The sequence below is a fragment of the Zingiber officinale genome, chromosome 6A (assembly GCF_018446385.1).
Source record: "Zingiber officinale cultivar Zhangliang chromosome 6A, Zo_v1.1, whole genome shotgun sequence".
NCBI lineage: Eukaryota > Viridiplantae > Streptophyta > Magnoliopsida > Zingiberales > Zingiberaceae > Zingiber > Zingiber officinale.
Genome location: NC_055997.1, coordinates 75,716,483 through 75,735,413, shown reverse-complemented (window position 1 = coordinate 75,735,413; position 18,931 = coordinate 75,716,483). Strand labels below are relative to the sequence as shown.

At 37.0% G+C, this 18,931-nt stretch overlaps 2 protein-coding genes across 3 annotated transcripts; one reads left to right on the top strand and one right to left on the bottom strand.

Moving 5' to 3' along the window:
• Positions 1-6: 6 nt before the first annotated feature.
• On the top strand, positions 7-6,961 carry LOC121996609 (diacylglycerol O-acyltransferase 1-like). Of its 2 annotated transcripts, none has more exons than XR_006116124.1 (15): positions 7-73; positions 604-677; positions 749-824; positions 2,484-2,551; positions 3,394-3,517; positions 3,600-3,698; positions 3,890-3,991; positions 4,084-4,220; positions 4,519-4,600; positions 4,699-4,719; positions 5,307-5,369; positions 6,018-6,065; positions 6,181-6,230; positions 6,524-6,577; positions 6,737-6,825. XR_006116124.1 is itself a non-coding variant. In XM_042550625.1 (15 exons), exons 1-15 carry the CDS (start codon positions 68-70, stop codon positions 6,839-6,841), a joined length of 1,122 nt encoding a protein of 373 aa, XP_042406559.1. In that variant the 5' UTR covers positions 7-67; the 3' UTR covers positions 6,842-6,961. The 2 variants fall into 2 exon arrangements, 1 of the variants encoding a protein (XP_042406559.1); XM_042550625.1 differs by having other exon boundaries at positions 6,168-6,230; positions 6,737-6,961.
• A 3,590-nt stretch (positions 6,962-10,551) lies between these two features.
• LOC121996608 (elongation factor 2) lies at positions 10,552-15,207 on the bottom strand. Its single transcript, XM_042550624.1, has 3 exons — positions 15,081-15,207; positions 13,829-13,958; positions 10,552-13,207 (listed from the first exon to the last, which is right to left on the bottom strand). Exons 2-3 carry the CDS (start codon positions 13,917-13,919, stop codon positions 10,767-10,769), a joined length of 2,532 nt encoding a protein of 843 aa, XP_042406558.1. The 5' UTR covers positions 13,920-13,958; positions 15,081-15,207; the 3' UTR covers positions 10,552-10,766.
• Between the last annotated feature and the right edge of the window lie 3,724 nt (positions 15,208-18,931).

Genomic DNA, 18,931 nt, shown 5'->3' with positions numbered 1-18,931 from the left:
TGGTCTTCTTAACCTCTGCATAGTAGTGCTGATTGCAGTTAATGGAAGGCTGATAATTGAGAATTTGATGAAGGTTGCTTCTTCTTCCTTTCTCTTGTTTTCTTAGCAAATAATTTTTTCCCTTAGATTGCATAGATATAAGTCTCTTCTTCATTTATTTTCTACCTTCTACATTTCAATACAATACATGAAAAATTAGATGACTTTATTTATAATTGAGTCACCTTCACGCTGCTTCTACATTTATTTGGACCTGCCTCCAGGGGCACAATGCAGTTGGTAAATGGATTTGGCGGTGAACCCACGAAGCAAGGTTCGATTTTCGCTGGGGGCATGCCCGCAGTGTTGAATTTCGAATTTCTCTTGCACATGGTCATCAAATCCAGAGCTGCTTGCACTTCCCTGGTTTACCAGGTGTCCAGGAAGTAGGGTCGAACCATACACCCTAGGAAACGGCACAAGCTGAATACCTAGGAAGCATACATTTATTTGAACCTCATGTATTTTTTTGTTCACCTTCATGTTAAATGTATAATCAAGTGTATTTCTGAATTTATACAGGAATATGGAAAATTTTCATAGTTATGTTTTTTATTTTTGCAGTATGGCCTGCTCATAAGAGCTGGGTTTTGGTTCAGTTCAAAGTCACTGAGAGATTGGCCAGTTTTGATGTGTTGGTAAACTTTGACAACTATATTTTTTGTTCTAGAGCTAATGTAGATTCTATCTGACATGTTAAAGTTTCCAGCCTTACACTCCCAATATTCCCCCTTGTTGCTTTTTTGATCGAGAAACTAGCATGGCGCAAGTTTATTTCTGAACCAGTAAGTAGTTTTTTATGTCCATTTTTTCATTTTCTCTATCTGGATAAGTTATGAATTTTCCATATTGAAGTTGAACATTGATGAAGCTCTATCACGATAAATTAATTAGAATTTTGAAATTGAAGTATGAGCATTGCTAATTTCCACGATTATGCCTGGTACTCTTGCTTTTGATAATGAGAATCCATGGAAATTTTATGCTATGTCAAATTCCAAAATTTTTATTTTTTATTCTTTGTCATTGAGCAATGGTGCCAGGTAGGAGATTTGATGGAAAGTTTCTACTTTAACACAAAGGCAGGTCAAAAAGGTGGGGCAAACCATATTGTTGGAACTTATTTTTATACTATTCTGATTTTCTCTTCATAGAAATTTATATTATGTTGACCTCTCGGAAGATATTTTGGTAAAATGTGAGTATCCAAGTCATAATTCATACTTCTACTGAATCTATGGTTTTATCTAGGTGAACATTCCTACTAAGTTGTGGAATGATTTAAAAACTTGTGAATTTTCTGCTAGGTTGTAGACCCTTCCAGTTATATACTTTGATTTTTGATGTCTTGGATGCCTGGTGTCTTCTTTGACATGAGTCATCTTTGACTGTTGGAGAAGAGCATATAGGCCTATGTGCTATATGCTTAGAGGGTTCTAGTAGATTTGTTGGAACCTCTTTGCATTCCAGTAGTACAGTTTGTTATCTTAATTAAAAGGCATTGATCTAGTTGGCGAAACAATTAAAGATGAAAGTGACAAGTTCCATTTTCAGTGTAATAGGTACCTTGGTTTATGTCATAACTTCTTTCTGATATTTAGTTCATGTCAGAACTCAAATTTGACTTTAGCAAAGTTATCTTCTTTGAATGAATGAATGGAAATTTTATGGTAATTTGAAAAATCAGAAATGGAAGCATGGTAGCCCATATTTATATACTGTGATCGTCAGCATGGTGATAGCGGCACTACTTTTTGGTGCAATACCTTTCTGTTATGATCAACCAAAACAAATTTGCAGTTCTTGATCCTTTTTCAACATATAATAGCTTATTTTTTGCCCATTTAGATGGATTTTACTTTGTGGATTCCTAAGGCCTGGGAACTTTAGAGTTTTTTCTGTATTTGTTGTTTAGTTGTTTCCCTTGACATTGAGAAAATTACGGTTTATTTTTGCATGTATCCCAATTTCCTCTTCTTTTTTCCTCTCTACATCTATAATCCTTTTTATCTGTCAGAGCAGAGGCATGATATGAATATACTCGTCCTATTATATTGTTTTGCTATACTGATGGAACAGCCTGTGTGGTTTGCATATAAATGATGCTATGTTCATGTGATGACACGACTATCCTGTATTTCTAAATACATTCCAAGAATAATATGATTGAATTAGAAGGGACAAGGTATGCAAGTGCACACAATATATCATTCGTGTGTTCTGCATGTATTTGAAAGTTAGGTTCCATAATCATCATGCTTGATTGTGCTTTATGTCTTCCTATGTTATTTTGCTAGAATGATGGTGGTTTCTTGTTTATGCTCCATACTTGCATTCTCTGTTGTTTTTAATTTTTGACCAATGACTTTGAGTGATGCAGAAGTTCTTTATATGAATTGGAGGATTTAGCTTTCACTTATTCCAGTAGTCTTGATTGTTCACAGGTAGTTATCTCTCTTCATCTGATGCTTACAACAGCTGAAATTGTCTATCCAGTTTATGTGATTCTTAGGTAATGGTTATCCATTTTCTTTTCCTGTGTAATTTTTTAAATCTAGATTACTTTCAGAAGTCATGAACCTAATTTTGTATTTTTGGAGTGTTCCTGAAGCCAGTTTTAAGTTTCCACACATGATATATTAAATTTCTAAATTCTAATGTTGCAAGCTGTAGAACGTTGAAGTGTTCAAGTACTATAGTTTTCCTAGATAACGATTGTCTTGCTTGATGTACTTGTCCTTTTACACCAACCATCTTTGCTTGTGAGGATTTTTGTCCTTGTAATTTTATCATGGTGTAGAGGAAATGTTTCAGTTTGGTAAATAATACATATCAGAAAAGATAAAAAGAGGTATAATAACAGATGGTGAAGAATTGACTCACAGAGTTAATTACTTTGTACGCTGATTTTGTACTTTTTTGTTAGTTTACATCAAGAAAAATTAATGGCATATATTGAAGAATGAATTTTCTCATCACTTATAAATAGATTAGGAAGTATTTTACTGAAGAAAGAAGAATGAATCCTCATATTTCTTATAAATGTATGATTTAGTTAGCAATCTGGATAATTTCTTCTATGGAGCAAATTTATTTTCTGTTGATGGTCAGGAACTTACAGTCCTCATATTGGTAGATGCCAATTTGTTATTTTCTGATATATAACAATTTTATAATCGTTTACATATCAGCTCACTACATTATTGTAGTTAGATATGCACAAATCAGAAAATAACCAACTATTGTACCCTTCTAATTTTCTTTCTCCCAATTATTTCTAATTAAACATGCTCTTAGTCACTGTTCTATCTTTTCCTATGTTTTTTGTTAACTTCTGATGAGGATAATTGTCAGGTGTGATTCGGCAGTTTTATCTGGATTCACATTGATGTTCTTTGCAAGCATAGTTTGGTTAAAGCTTGTGTCATTTGCACATACAAATTATGATCTACGAACACTTATCAAATCATTTGATAAGGTAATTTCTCTTACCGAACATTATATATCTCTATCATAACTGTAATATATTTGTTGAAGGAATAATATGCTTTTATGTTTAGGAGGACACATCTACCAACTTATCAGGCATTGATGCTGAGGAGGGTATTAGCTTCAAACAGTTAGTGTACTTCATGTTGGCTCCCACACTTTGCTATCAGGTATTTCATTTTGAAAAGTTATTCTGATTATATGGACGTGGGACTGGAATAGACTTCTATGAACTTAATTTTTGTTCATTTCCATTTCCCTAAGATCACTTTGCTTGTTTTCTTTTATTTTTGAAATTAACTAAGAAACATCCTTTGCTTCCCAAGTTGGTATAAAATTTCTATGATTTCCTTTGTTGTAGCAAAAATATCCTCGTACAAAGTGCATTAGAAAGGGCTGGGTGATCTGTCAATTTATTAAGTTGGTGATTTGTACAGGTTTGATGGGCTTCATAATTGAGCAAGTAAGCAGTTCTTACAATCTTACTTCATAGTCTTCAGCCTCCTATTAAGTCAGTTAAATTGAATTTTTTATATATTTTTTTTCCTTTGACAGTACATAAACCCAATTGTCCAGAATTCTCAACACCCTTTAAAAGGGAATCTTCTATATGCTATAGAAAGGATCTTAAAGCTATCAGTTCCTACCTTGTACGTGTGGCTTTGCATGTTCTATTGCTTTTTTCATCTATGGTAAGTCATGTATAATCCATCTAAACAGTACTGTCTGTATGTCAATTTCTTTCTTTATCTAAACAGTACTGTCTGTATAATCCTTTGGAAATATTCTACTGACCATACAGTTCATAAAATGCATGCCAATTTTTCATGACCATTTAATTTTCAATGAAGGTTCAAAGAATCCTCACTTTTTCTTTTGCAAGAATTAGTGAAGAATGCCTATACTTAATACTGTAAAATGTTTAAAATGATTTCAATTTGTAAATAATTGGATGAAAAGTACATATTCAATCTCATCTTCTGATTGTAGGCTTAATATTCTTGCTGAGCTCCTTTGTTTTGGTGACCGTGAGTTCTACAAAGATTGGTGGAATGCAAAAACAGTTGAAGAGGTAGGTTATTCTGTGAACTGTTTTCCACTTATATAATATTTTTTAACTTCAATTCTTCTCCCTCTGTTATTTTCATGTACTTTTTTGGACTGGATCAGTATTGGAGAATGTGGAACATGGTACGTCTATTATCGACTCCTTCAAGTTATATTGAGCACCTAGAAACTTAACATAAAAATCTACCTCTTCAATACATGGTTTCTGACTCTTGAATATGTTTCTTCTTCATTGTCTGTTGTAAGAAAATACCTTTCAAGATTGTTGGTTTTAGAAGTTTTCTTGTTTTTTCCTGATTCATGCAAGACCATTTTGATTGTCTTTGGTTCGTTCATTCATCATATTTACTAATAATCTAGAGGTAAATAAGTAGCCATTCAGCACTCTGTACGTCCATGGAATCTTTTATTTCATTCTGTTGACTATAAATGAAACTTTAAAATTTAAAATAATAGAGTATGGAACTCTTCATTTTGCCAATATATAATTTTAAATATGAACAAAATCAGTTATTTCAATGTTTGTTCAAATTATGATTTTGGTTGCCTGAAAGGTAATTTAGATCATCTCATATTCTTATGCCCTTTCTTCACAAGCATATTCATGTGATGTGATGTTTTTCTTTCATACACACACACACACACACACACACACGATGCAAGGATTTCTTTAAGTGGTTCCTCTAAACATTGTTTTTTTGGTTACACAGCCTGTCCATAAATGGATGGTTCGCCATATATACTTTCCTTGTGTACAAAAAGGTTTACCAAAGGTAAAGTTTCTGAGTTTTAATTTGAGATGGTTTATGTGCACTTTCACTCGTATATGTAGTTGTCTTTATCTCCTCTTCATCATTCTCCTTAACATATTCCTCTTTATGGTAATGCTTTCACTCTTGCTACTTTTTATGGTGTTTTTGGTATTCATATCAAACTAACAGAGTTTGAATGACAAATATAAGTTTTTATAATTGGACAAATTGAATCAATTAAAGATGGAGGGACACCAAAAAAAATTATTGTTAATGTAATTGAAAATGATCTAAGATATACGAGTCGTACTAATATTATAACCTTACATTGAGTTTAACAAAGGAGTCGACCTTAAATAGTTGATATTAACATGTCTTCATGATAAAGATAACTGAAAGTTCAAATGATCCAGTGTTCCATGAAATTGGATTAAGAGATGATTAATTGCTAGAAGTAAAAAACAAAGAAAAAAGTCCATCATCTAACTACAGATATCTTGGATATCTTTTTGATCTCCATCAAAGAATACTGTTCTTTCCTTTCTTTCAGTTTGCAAATTATACCTTGTAAATGCATAAAGATATGTTGCTGAGTGGTGAACAAGGACTTCAAATCATTAAGTTTTTAATTCTAGTTTCTGGCCTTTTATTTTTAGTACTTGATTGCAGGGTATTGCTATTTTAATTTCGTTCCTGGTTTCAGCCATATTCCATGAGGTATTTATTGTATTTTGCTTTCTGTAACAATGTTTATATCATGTTTACAATGTTGCAAATAGTTATCCTCTTATCATTTGGTTTAACAATGTCAAACTGTAGCTATGTGTTGCAGTACCGTGCCATATAATCAAGTTTTGGGCATTTCTAGGAATACTATTTCAGGTATATAAGAATCACTTCCCAAAGTTTATCAAACACACATTATGATTGTGCTGGCTTAGCCTGTGTTATTCTGAATATATATAAAAAAAAAAATCTACCTTAGGTTCATATTTTTTTTAACATTCAAGCTGAAAAAAGTCAGATGATAAAACATTATTTTTGGAGTGATAATTAGATAATGATTTGTTCGAGCAATGTGGATTTGATTTTCATTTAATTAAATATATAGTCTTTAGCCGCTTTTAGTGCTTTTCTTTTGGCTAATTCTGCATTTGCTTATTTTCGTGTGGCAGATCCCATTGGTCTTCCTAACCAAATACCTCCAGAACAAATTTAGAAATACCATGGTACAATTCCTTTCAATTCCACATTATCTATTTCTGTTCTAATCAATATTTTGAAACGAGATCAAACCAACATGATTACTAGTTTGATTTCAATTGCTTGAGCATGAGATTTGCTTACGTATCATGAAGAGTCTAACTTGTTTTATGCTGAGTGGGCAGGTGGGCAACATGATCTTTTGGATCTTTTTCAGCATTCTTGGTCAACCAATGTGCGTCCTCTTGTACTATCACGATGTCATGAACAGGAAAATTAGAACCGATTGATCTAAAACTCAACATTCATCCTGTTTTCTGCGTTTAATGAAACAAGACACACATTATAATAACCAGGCAATTCAATGAAAACAAGACATTTCAAATTTCTTGTTATCTTGTTTATCCAAATGGTTTGGCTCTTGCAGTGTTTTCCTTTTTTGGCTCTGGTTTGAATATTTTTGAGTTTCCTGTTGATGGTTTAGTTGAGATTATAAGTGCATATTTATCAGAAACTGCAATCATACTGGGGAAAAAATGAAAATTTTATGCTGTTTATCCAAATGATTCGGTTCTTGCAGTGTAAATTTTGCATTGGGATACTGATCGCTGAAATATTCAACACTGTTCTTGGTATTTGTTAGGTTGAGGATTATGTCTTTGGCATTTATGTCATTAATACTAAACCGGTTGCAGTTAGGTTGATACAATAAACAAGGAGCAAAGGTGCTTCCACTCGATAGTTTATTAGATAGCGTATAGCCTTCAAGCTCACACCTTTGTGACCAAGTGCTTCGAGTATGAAGTTAGTAGCTTCCTTTCGTCCCTTGGTTTCTACACTTTAACCAACAAATCTAACAAGTAGGTGACCTCTAAAGAACAAGCTAAGAGGCTCGAGCGTCTTCACAAACCAATGCCAAACATCTGAATTATTTTGTTGAATAGAGTGTTTATTTGGTGTGAAATAAGTCTAATTAATTATTTCAATTAAAACATTCAAAAATAGCAAGGTTTTGGGGTGCCTGCCTGTGTATTGCTAGGGCTGCATAGGAATAAGAATAATATTTTAGTTTTTATATGTTGATTAAAAATGAAAAAGATACACAACAATGTTATTTAAACATATAAAGAACATAATATGTGTGTATATTCATAATACTTCTTATTTCTATTTATGGACTGATGATGTAAAAAAAAATAGTCTGGTGCATGAAGCTCCTGTCATGCGGGGTCCTGAGGAAGAATCTATTGTACGCAGCCTTACCTTATTTTTTTTAAGAGGTTGTTTCCAGGATGTGAACTCATGATTTTTTGGTCACATGGCAACAACTATACTATGCGGACTGATGATGTAACTAAACATAAAAATGAATGAGCACAATCTTTGCTCGTATACAAACTCAACGAGATAAGTTAACAAGTTTGAGCATTATCAAGCTTTGCTCATATAAACACATAAATATGTCACTTGCAACATCAAAAGCAATGTGAGGAGGCGGGTATGGAGGTTTCCTATCGGGTGTTTGGAGCCGAGAGACAATGAGTGGAAGGCCTCTGATCCGGTGGTAAGAACAGGGACCCCCCTCTCAGGGAAGTCAATGCCACGTGGAAGTCAAAAGGTCAAGCGGCCGACCGGAGAAGGGGAGACCGGTCGGCCGAGCGAGGTCACAGTGGAATCAAAAACAACCCGACGGGGAGTCGGGTCTCCGACGCTCATGGGAGCGGGGTGCTGTCCGATCGGGAGCCCGCTCGGACGAAGGCCTAAAGTAGCATTCTGTGAACAGTCGTAGAGCACACGACCGGAAATCTCGGCGGACCGACATCCGACCGGTCGGACGTGAGGGGACTGCAGACTGGCCGGACGCTCGGCATAGGGTAGAAGAGACAAAGGACAAGGAACGGCGACGGCGGATATGCTCGACGACCAGGCCATACGCAGGATCTTACGGCGGAGGGTTCCTTTGTCCATCAGAGATGTGCTCGGGTGTAGCGGTATGGTGTCGGGTAAGCTCTTCGACAAGTCCATGCCGAGGTATGGTGAGAAGACATGTATTTGCCTCGGCACGTGTACATAAGTCTCTTCCTGGCTCTATATAAGGGTCCTCATTCTTCACCGGAGGTACGCACTCTCGCATATTCGAAGCCACCTCTTTGTTGTCCACTTGCCTGACTTGAGCATCGGAGGGTCGTCGCCGGGAACCCCATCCCGGCCCGACTTCCTTGCAGGTTCGCCGGAGGTCCGTACGACGTGGTCGAAGATCTGCGTCAGCAATTCAGAGAGCGCCACGTGCCCAGCGTCCGTTGATTCAGCGTTCAGACAGGATCAGCCTCCTTCCCATTCGGCAGGAGGTTGATGTTGAGGCAAAAAGGATGGGCAGATCTAATGTATATTGTTGCATCTACGCGGTAACAATGCTCGAGAGGTATCTGCCAAAGGGCATTACATGGAGAGTAGATCCCATGAACAAAATAACATTACAGAGTTATGAAGATCCCATTGTATTCCAGAAGCTCGTAACATGGGTCCTGATAAACCTCGCTTCCTCCCCATCAATGATGCCCACTCCATAGGATTATGAGTAATAAGTTTTTGATATTCAAGAACCCTTGTTAAAAAAATAATCATAAAGATCTAAACGCCTCATATGCAAAAAAAAAAAAAAAAAAATTATGCATCATTCCCATACCTCTATGGTTGCTTTGAATAAATCATATATGAATTCTATCTCTCTAAAAATATTTAAAAGAAAAAAAAAAGGAGTCTGTGCACTGATATTTCTCATAAAAGATTCAAATCATAACAAATGATATGCAGCTAGTTACTCTGATATACCTTGCAATTTTCTGTATTTGAACATTTTTCAGTTGTTAAGATACATTTACCAACAGAGTTTAAAGCATTGGTTCAGCAAATTTATTCGTATCTATTAACTTTGATGTGTCATGGGTCAGATCACTCCTTTAGATGGTGATAATTAAGGGTAGTAAATTTACTTTAATGCATATTGATTTCGTTGCAAGCAATTCTGGACAAATTGCTTCTTTATTTAGTGTAGTTGATCAATGCATTCTTTAAGGATATATTTAATATGCATTTAGTGACAGAAAAAAACTACCCAAACTTGGTATTTAATTAAGGAAGCAAGTGTTTTAATTCCATTAATTGATCGTGCCAACTTATAGCAAACAATCATAATAATATTATGAGCATAAATTGCTTCACTACCTTACCCGATTGCTCCTATCTATAAAGGAGAATTGAAGGTTAGGATCGGTGCTTCTATACCTCCAAAATGATGTTGCTTCGTCCACAAATGTCGTCGAGTTACTCGTCGACACCTTCTCCTAGTGAAGGTCTGTTTGATTCCATGGAGGAGCCATTGCCTTGGTGTTCTTTTTCTTCTTCAGCTTGAAGGTGACACTGACACGAACGGCACGCAGGGTTAAGTCAGGCAAAAAGCTTTCGCTCTGTGTTTTTAAGTTTGATGTTTGCTTTCCTCTTTTTTTCAATGGCTGATTCGCTCGCCTTGATGAGCTTTGTTCTACGGAGTCGCGTCTGGGTATTTATTTGAAAATTTCTGAGTTTCTCAAGAAAGAAGGACAAGAGATATTGGATATGTTCTTGTTTGACAAGTTTAACAAATTTATTGAGGAGTTGTGAAAGGAACCTTAGTGCAACAATAAAATTACTATCGTGTGGCTCATTATAATAACCAGGTTTATTGTGTTGTGCATCAGAAACTCTCATGCCCTATCGTTTACTATACCAGACATAGAGCCTGCAGATCAGAATAGGCCCATAAAGAAATTTTACGATAGATCACAAAGACAATAAAGCTCAATCATATGCATTGAATCAGTCTTAGGACCCCTTTTGGTGATCGTGGATTCTTTTTTTCTTTTAGGAAACAAACTGGCATGTGGTATATAACACGAGAACGATTTTCACACCACAAACTTGAGCATGAGCAAACTTCAATCTGAACTAATCAGCAAGCATATTGTCCAAGAACTACAAACTCAAGTCTAATTTTATTTCACGTTGCAAATAGTCTGTTAAGAGTAGAAGCACAATATCATAATGTTGAAAGTATTTCAAGACGATAAATAGATAGGCAATCCGTAAATGAAACAGGGAGGTAACTTCGCAACAAGTGATACAAGATGAGGCCGCAGAGCGATAGTACATGAAAATACCATGACGAGACACATTAACTTAAAGCTTGTCTTCAAATTCGGAGAGAGGAGTCATCTGTTCCTTGAGGCCCTTGCGCTTCCTGATATCTGCCACCAGCTGCCCAGCCTGGGATGCTGGCTCCAGAGGATCAGATGACATCATGTCCCAGTGATCAAACACACACTGTGGGAAGGCCTGCCCGGATGTGGCAGCCCTCAGAGTGCTAGAGAAACCAAATGACTCGATGACTGGAAGATACGCCTTGATGTTGTATAAGGGAGTCCCTGGCCTCTGCATCTCTTCGAAGACATGACCTCTCTTCTGATTAAGGACACCATAGATACCGCCAAGAGCTTGCTCAGGAGCCTGGATTTCCACCAGGTAGACTGGTTCAAGAAGTCTTGGTTTGGCAGTTAATTGAGCTGCATATATGACTCTTCTCGCTGTTGGAATAACTTGACCGCCACCTCTGTGAATAGCATCAGCATGGAGCACCACATCACACACCTCAAAACAAATAGCACGCATATTTTCTTCGGCCAATGCTCCTTCCTTTGAAGCCCACTGAAATCCAGCTACAACAGAATCCTTGATCTCATTAAGGTACTGAACTCCTTTACACATATCAACCACCATGTTTGGACCAGTAGTCTCAGGCCCAAAGCACCAGATCTTCTTGGCGAGATCCTTGTCCCAGCCGAATTCCTCAGATAGAATCTTCGATCTCACTTTAGGATCATCTCTGGGGCCAATACGGCCATCATCAATTGCCTCAGCAAGGCCTTCCTCCATAGGCCGGGCTTCCATGTAGAGTCTGTTGTGCTTGTTTGGTGATTTGCTCATAACAGTCCTGCATGATTTCTCCAACACAGTTTCACGGAAAGAAACCACAGGATCGGAGACAATGATCTCTGCTCCTCCCATGAAATCTTCCTGCAGATCTTTCAAGCAGATCTCAAGATGCAGCTCACCAGCACCAGCAACAATGTGCTCACCAGATTCCTCAATTGTACACACCACCATGGGATCTGATTTGGCTAACCGTTTCAGCCCTTCTACGAGTTTTGGAAGATCAGAAGCTAACTTACATTGCACTGCAACACGAACCACGGGAGAAACTGAAAACTTCATTGCTCTAATAGGATGAGCATCCACTTCTTTCTCATTGGTCAACGTTGCATTCTTGGTAATGTACTGGTCCAGGCCAACCATAGCAACTGTGTTTCCACAAGGAACATCCTCCACAGACTCTTGCTTCTTACCCATCCAGATAACAGTTCGCTGGACACTCTTAACATACAAATCTTTCTTCTGTCCAGGAACATAGTTGGGCCCCATAATCCTTACCTTCATGCCCGTTGAAACCCTTCCAGAGAAAACACGGCCAAAAGCAAAGAACCTGCCCTTGTCAGAAGCTGGAATCATCTTTGAGACATACAACATAAGAGGTCCCTCTGGATCACAGTTCCTGATTGCATTTGCATAAATATCATCAAGCGGACCTTCATACAAGTTCTCAACACGATACCTCTGTGCCCTGGAGGGAGAAGGAAGGTGGAAGATCATCATTTCAAGAAGGGCAGTGCTGGCAGGCAACCAAGTTTGCATGACCCGCTTCATTAATGCCTTCCCAATCAACTCTTTCTCATCAGACTTCATGGTGACACCAAGCTTCTGCAGCATAGGCCATAGTTTATCCTTCTGATCATTCATGCAGGTGGCAATAATTTGCTTAATCGGCTCGTAGCAGAATTGAACAAATCCACGCTTACATGTAGGAGAGCCGGAATTCTTAGTAGTCCATTTCTTTGTTGCAGGGTCAAAGAAGTTCTCACCCCAAAGCCTCTCCATCATTTTGGACTCATCAACTCCAAACTTAGTTGCATACATCTTTGCAAAGTTGGTCAAGGTGAAAGCCCATCCATGCAATCCAGCAGAAAAGGCAACAGTCCCCTTTTCTGGATAAACTTGGACATCACCGAGAAGGGGATCCTCATAAGTAGCCATAATGACATTTGCATTCTCAATAACTCGAGAGAATGTTTGATATGCTTCTTCTCCATCAACTTGAAGCTCAAGGAAGCAACGGTCCATCTTATTGACGGTCAACACTGGCCTGATTCTTTCTCCTAGGGCTTGTCGAAGAACTGTTTCAGTCTGTACACATACTCCCTCAACACAGTCAACAACAACTAGCGCACCATCAGTAATACGCAAAGCAGCTGTGACCTCGGATGAAAAATCAACATGCCCAGGTGAATCTATCAAGTTAATGAGGTATTCATTTCCAGCTCTTTCACCCTTGAAGTTCTTCAGAGACTCATCAGTCATTTCATAATAAAGAGAAATTCCAGTGGACTTGATTGTAATGCCACGTTCAGCTTCATCCGCTCGTGTATCTGTCATCCTAACATCTCCGGCAACTTCCTGTGCAATAATACCAGCAGCTGCCACTAGAGAATCTGTCAAAGTAGATTTACCTGCACGTCCAGAGAAAAATTTGCCAATGAAATATTCACTGAAAGGTTGTACTCAACCCCTAAAATAAATAAAATCAAAGGATACAGCTTATGATCCTTTTAACATCAAATTGCAGACAAGAGTTATTACTCAAATGTTATATACTGACTTTGGTTGCAGGCAACCAATACATGTAGATTCATAATTATTACTTAGCAAATGATCACACATGACTAAGGAAAAACAAGCATTACAAAATATCAAGTAACCTTAAACAAGCTAGTAATTTCCTACATCAGATGACATGAGTTGCCAAACAGATGATATACATTAGCCTCTTTAAGTCTTTCCAATTACAGTGTGAGTTCACAAACAGTCAGTAAAATAATATGTTAGAAAATACTGTCCACATGGGAGAAACAATTAACCGAGGAACAAAAAATATAATTTATGAGATAATAGGTAGTACATTCTCCCAAATGCACCAACCTAGCAGTTACACATGGATTTATAACAACTAGCAAATGAATGAATCAATGAATAGGAGAACAAAAAGATTGACTAGCGGAACCATATGATCTAAAAATCAGTGAGCATAAGCCCTAATGGAAACATGTAGGATAATATTTTTTTTTCGTTACCATGATCAACATGGGCAATGACAGACATATTCCTAATATTATGCTTCAAGTCCATAATCCTGCGGAGCTCTTCAGCCGTGAACTTCACCATCTTGACTGTCTTTAAAGTTCAGACAACAAATGCTATGTTCTGCAACATGAAAATGAACTGAATTTGTTAACATATAACCCTAATGCTGCACACACACAAAAAACACACAACAAAAATTAAAGAATTCAGACAACTCTTTTATGTAATGAGCAATAACAATAACCAAAGTACATGTACAGTTTGAATCAAACACATATCCAAAGATGGTCATTCCCACATGGAATAAGGATAAGATCTGAAAGGCAGCAAATAAATACATGAACCAAAAAGATGGGAGCATCCTAATCGCGGGTCATACAAAGACAGTCTGAAATTACAGTATAAAATTATAGAAGTTGCATCACTTGACTATATTTGTTGTTGTGATTCGGCAACAATCAAAATGTGAACTTCTTACACATAATAAAGCAGGCCCTTCTAAGAAGTAATTGAATGAAGAAAATAAGTTAAAGGCAAAAGACATCTCCCTCCCCCCGCCCCCCAAGGAACATTGGACACTGCAACCTTGAGGATTTAAGACATAGCAAGGTTAGATATTTAATTCAGAGTGTAAAGAGCCTCAAGTATAAAGATCCCTTATTTGTGAGGATAGATCACTAGGCCACACAGACAGATCTTCTGCTTCCCATTGCATCTAAGTGCAAAAGGAAATTGGTTACATAAAAATATAATTTTGCATAACGTTTAATGGAAAAGTTTAATGAGGGAATAAGATCCATGTAATAGTCCCTAAGTAGTTGACACTCACAAGGATTGATAATGAACCTGACGACGATGATTATTAATTCTCTATGCTAAATTTCGAATTGTGTTGTGTGTATGTTATATATTTTATGACCGTGAACTTGAAGACAATAATCTTACAATAAATTAAAAACCGATGCGAGTAACCGAGATCGAGTATGTTAACTTCCTTATAGAAACAGTTTATCAAATATAGGACGCAAGCTGCAGAAGAAAAAAGATAGAAATAAAAAAAAAATAATACATAAGCAGATGAAATAAGATCAGAGAAAAGAAGCAATTTTCAAGAAGTCAACAGGCACAAAGAAGACGTTCCGGCCTCAAACAAGCGCTTTCAACGACATCTTAGCCACAACGAGAAGCAACATGAAGAGAAATGGAAGAAACAGATGGTTGGAGTGCAAGGGGGTCGCCTACCTCCGGAGATGGGAAGCGCGGCGCCGAGTATAGCCTTGAAACCCTAGATTGATGCGGAAGACACTATATATAGCGCGTCCCGTGAGATATTGGACGCCTCTGATCGAAATAGCTTTCTCTTTCATTCAATGTTAGCCGTATGATGTTAATGATATTTGATCAAACTAAATTTACAAGACACTACCCAAATAGGAGGCGAATTACACCTTTGCCACGATTTATTTATTCAAAGATTCTATTACGGTGTGATTACAGTTATACTTTTGGTTCGCTATAACTAGACCGAACCGAATTCAAAATTATTCGGTTCATTTTGGTTGGATTGTTTGCCACTGCCTTGTCTGTCCCTTTTAAGTAGCTTTTAACGTTGTACGTGTTTCTGCTTCCTCCCTCTGTTTCCACCGAAGTCGTTCGACTCCCTCGCTTCAGCCTCCGCCCTCTGAAACATTTTTTACGATCTAACAAATAATTCCTTGATATAGATTGGTAGAAATGAATGATCCTAACTTATTTTATGAATAGGAACTATTCATTTCATTAATTCATGCCAAAGGACCATCCTTTAGACCATTTTTCATAAATTTGTGAGGATGAATGGTCTCCACCTATTTTATGAATGGGGATCATTCATTTCATCAATCTATGCCAAAGGATCATCTCTTAAACTACAAAAAGCGATCTAGAGGATCTATCCTCCCCTCGCTTTCTCTTTAAATTAATTTATTTGACTTAGACTCTCCTGGCTTTCGGACATAATTTGTCTAATCGAATTCGGATGCTATTATGATCTTATGATTTGATGATCTGAAAGTATATTAAAAGATATTGGACTTTTGGATTGTCCACTGTGAGCGTTTCCCGATTTATTCTGATAATCCGTGGAAAATTTTTATGAGACCGGATCGATCATTCCAGATTCCAGACTCGATGTTATTCAATTTAATTAATTATTTATATTTTTTATGATTGGATGATCTGAAAATATCAAATCGGTCTTGGATGATGGAGAATGATTTTTTAGAATTGATTTAAAATCAGAATAGAATCAGTATGATTGTACATATCACTAAAACAGAAGATAATATTTATCTTCTGTGAATCTGACCGATCTTTTCCATCCTATGAACTATATGCTGTAGAGCACTAAATCATATACATGGATTCACCCACCCATGCAACAAATAATCATTGAAATTTTCAATGAACGCGAAATTTGAAATAAGTAGGTCATTGAAAAATATCAGACAAAATATTAATTCTTACATTCATCAATCTCATTATAAACAAATAAAAAATAGAAAAAAGAATATAAAATATCTAAATTCCATTTCAACAATGATAATACCATATTTTATTCCCACTAGGCATATCTAAATTTTATGATATCTAAATCACCACGTATCATATTTTTGAAATACCCTTTCTTTTTCTTTCATGTCATATTTCATCAAAAACTAACTAATGAATTAAGAACTTTGAATAACTTCAAATCAAAATTAATCTATTCCTACAAACCTCTTGAATATATTTATGCCCATAAATCTAAATTTGGTAATGTAAATTGGGAGTGATAAATTTTTAAACTTACAAGGCTAGATAAAATTTGTACACGTATATTATAAGACTTAGAATAAATCAACGACTAATACCATCAATGGGTTAATAGTAGTCCTCTTATTTAAAAAAAAAAAATATCAAATTTTAAATTTTTGAATGGTGTAGATCCATCAACCAATTTCGTTTGACATGATGGACAAAAACGAATTTTGAATCCATTCAAATAAAAATTAATGTATTTCCGAAAGCCTCTTTAATCTATTTATACCTTCTAATTGAATTCAATAGCATAAATTATAAACAAAAAATTTATTGTTGGACAAAATAATTTATTACCGGTGATATTAGGAAATTAGCTGAATTTAAATATATAGAATTAAATTTACTTATCTGTCAAAATGACCTGAGTAAATAATCTCAAATTACCAGCAGAGGTTGGTATATGTCAAGCGCTGAGTCCAGACTACACAATGGTTGAGCGACAGAGTGGACTGAGAGGTCGAGCGTCCGGTTGGGCAAAGGACCTGAGCGGGCAGTGTACCCGAGTCGTCGAGCGAACAGAACAAACTAGTGGTCGGTTGGACAAAGTAGTCGACCGAGTATAGCGGTCGAGCAACAGATCAGTCTGAGTGACTGACCAGGTATGGTAGATGACCGGGTATAGCGATCGAGCAGTAGAGCAGACTGAGTGACCAACCGGGAATAGTAGTCGACCGGGTATAGCGATCGAGCAGTAGATATGTCTGAGTGATTGATCTGGAAAATTAGCCGACTGGGTATAGCGGTCGAGCAGCAGATCAATCTGAGTGATCAACCGAGCAGTGTACTAAGCGGTCGAGCGAGTGTGTGACTGGATAGGCTTGCGGTCGAGCAAACAAAGAGGCCAAGCAAGTGAACGGTCGAGCGGGTAGACAAAGCGATCGTGCAAGAGGTTAAGCGGGAGAACCGGGCGACCGGGAAGAGAGGTCGAGTCGCCAAGGGACTAAGAGGCCAACCGGACGGACACAGAGGCTGACCGGGTAGGCAAGCGACCATGCGGGGCAAGCGGCCGACCGAGCAAGCTTATCAAGGTCTGCATTGGACGCAGTTTCCTTAAAACATATTCACCCCACCTCCAGCTGTGCTTTGAGATATACTCGGGTCGCATGTTTCCCAGGATACAACGGTTAACTGTGATTTCCACCAAACACTAATGGTCAAGGCAAACTGAGTGGTACCTGACTGCTATCACACTCCGCCGAGCAAGAGTTGCACGACAGAGGAAGTGGGGAACGTAGGTGGAGAGCTTCTGCTTTTCTCTGTGTGTGTAACATTTTGCTTGTAGTCGCAGTCTCCTTATCTAGGAGCTAAGAATAACGGGGCAACATTAATGATCGTTTCGCTAATCTCTAATTAATGCATTCGTTACAAATAAACAACAAAAAAGTCTATGTGGCAACAATGATTCCCACCAAGCATTGAAGATCACGGACCGAACAATCCGGCATTCGAAGCGTGCAGGTTGTGCTCACACCGCCGAGCAAGAGTTGCACAACAGAGGAAGAAGGTAACGTAGGTGGAGAGCTTCTGCTTTTGTGTGTGTATAAGCTTTTGCCTGTAGTCACAGTCTCCTTATATAAGAGCTCAGAACAACATGCAACATTAATGATCGTTTCGCTAATCTCTAATTAATGCATTCGTTACAAATAAGAAGCAAAAAAGTTTATATGGACTGAACAATCTGACAGCCCTGGATTTACACCCCCTGCGCATCCACGTATGAGAGAGAGCTTCTCCCCATGCATTTGTTCGCATCATCAATGCATGTGAATCAATATAAACCAACCAATATACCTTGAAACTTCTAACGTGTGACCAAAGTCTCATTCATAATGGAGTTTCATCTTTTTTCCACCTCTTCTTCATTCACATATATATAACATTTTTAAACTGGTAAAGGCTCAAATCAAATCAGTTCAAATCAAAATTACTGTATTCGTAGAAGCCTCTTTAATATATTTATGTCTTGTAATTGAATTTAATATCATAAATCATGATCAATGAATTTTTAAATCGGTAAAGGCTTAATAAAATTTGTCACAAGCTCATTATAAATCCTAGAATAATGATATTCACTAATTAACACCATCAATAATTTTTAGGACTCTCCTATTCTAAAAATATCAAACTTTTAAATTTTTAAATGATGTAAGTCCATTAACCAGTTTCATCTGAAATTGACTAATAAATTTAGAGGACTTTGAATGACTTATACTAAAATCAATGTATTCCAAGAAGTCTTAAGCCTCCTTAAT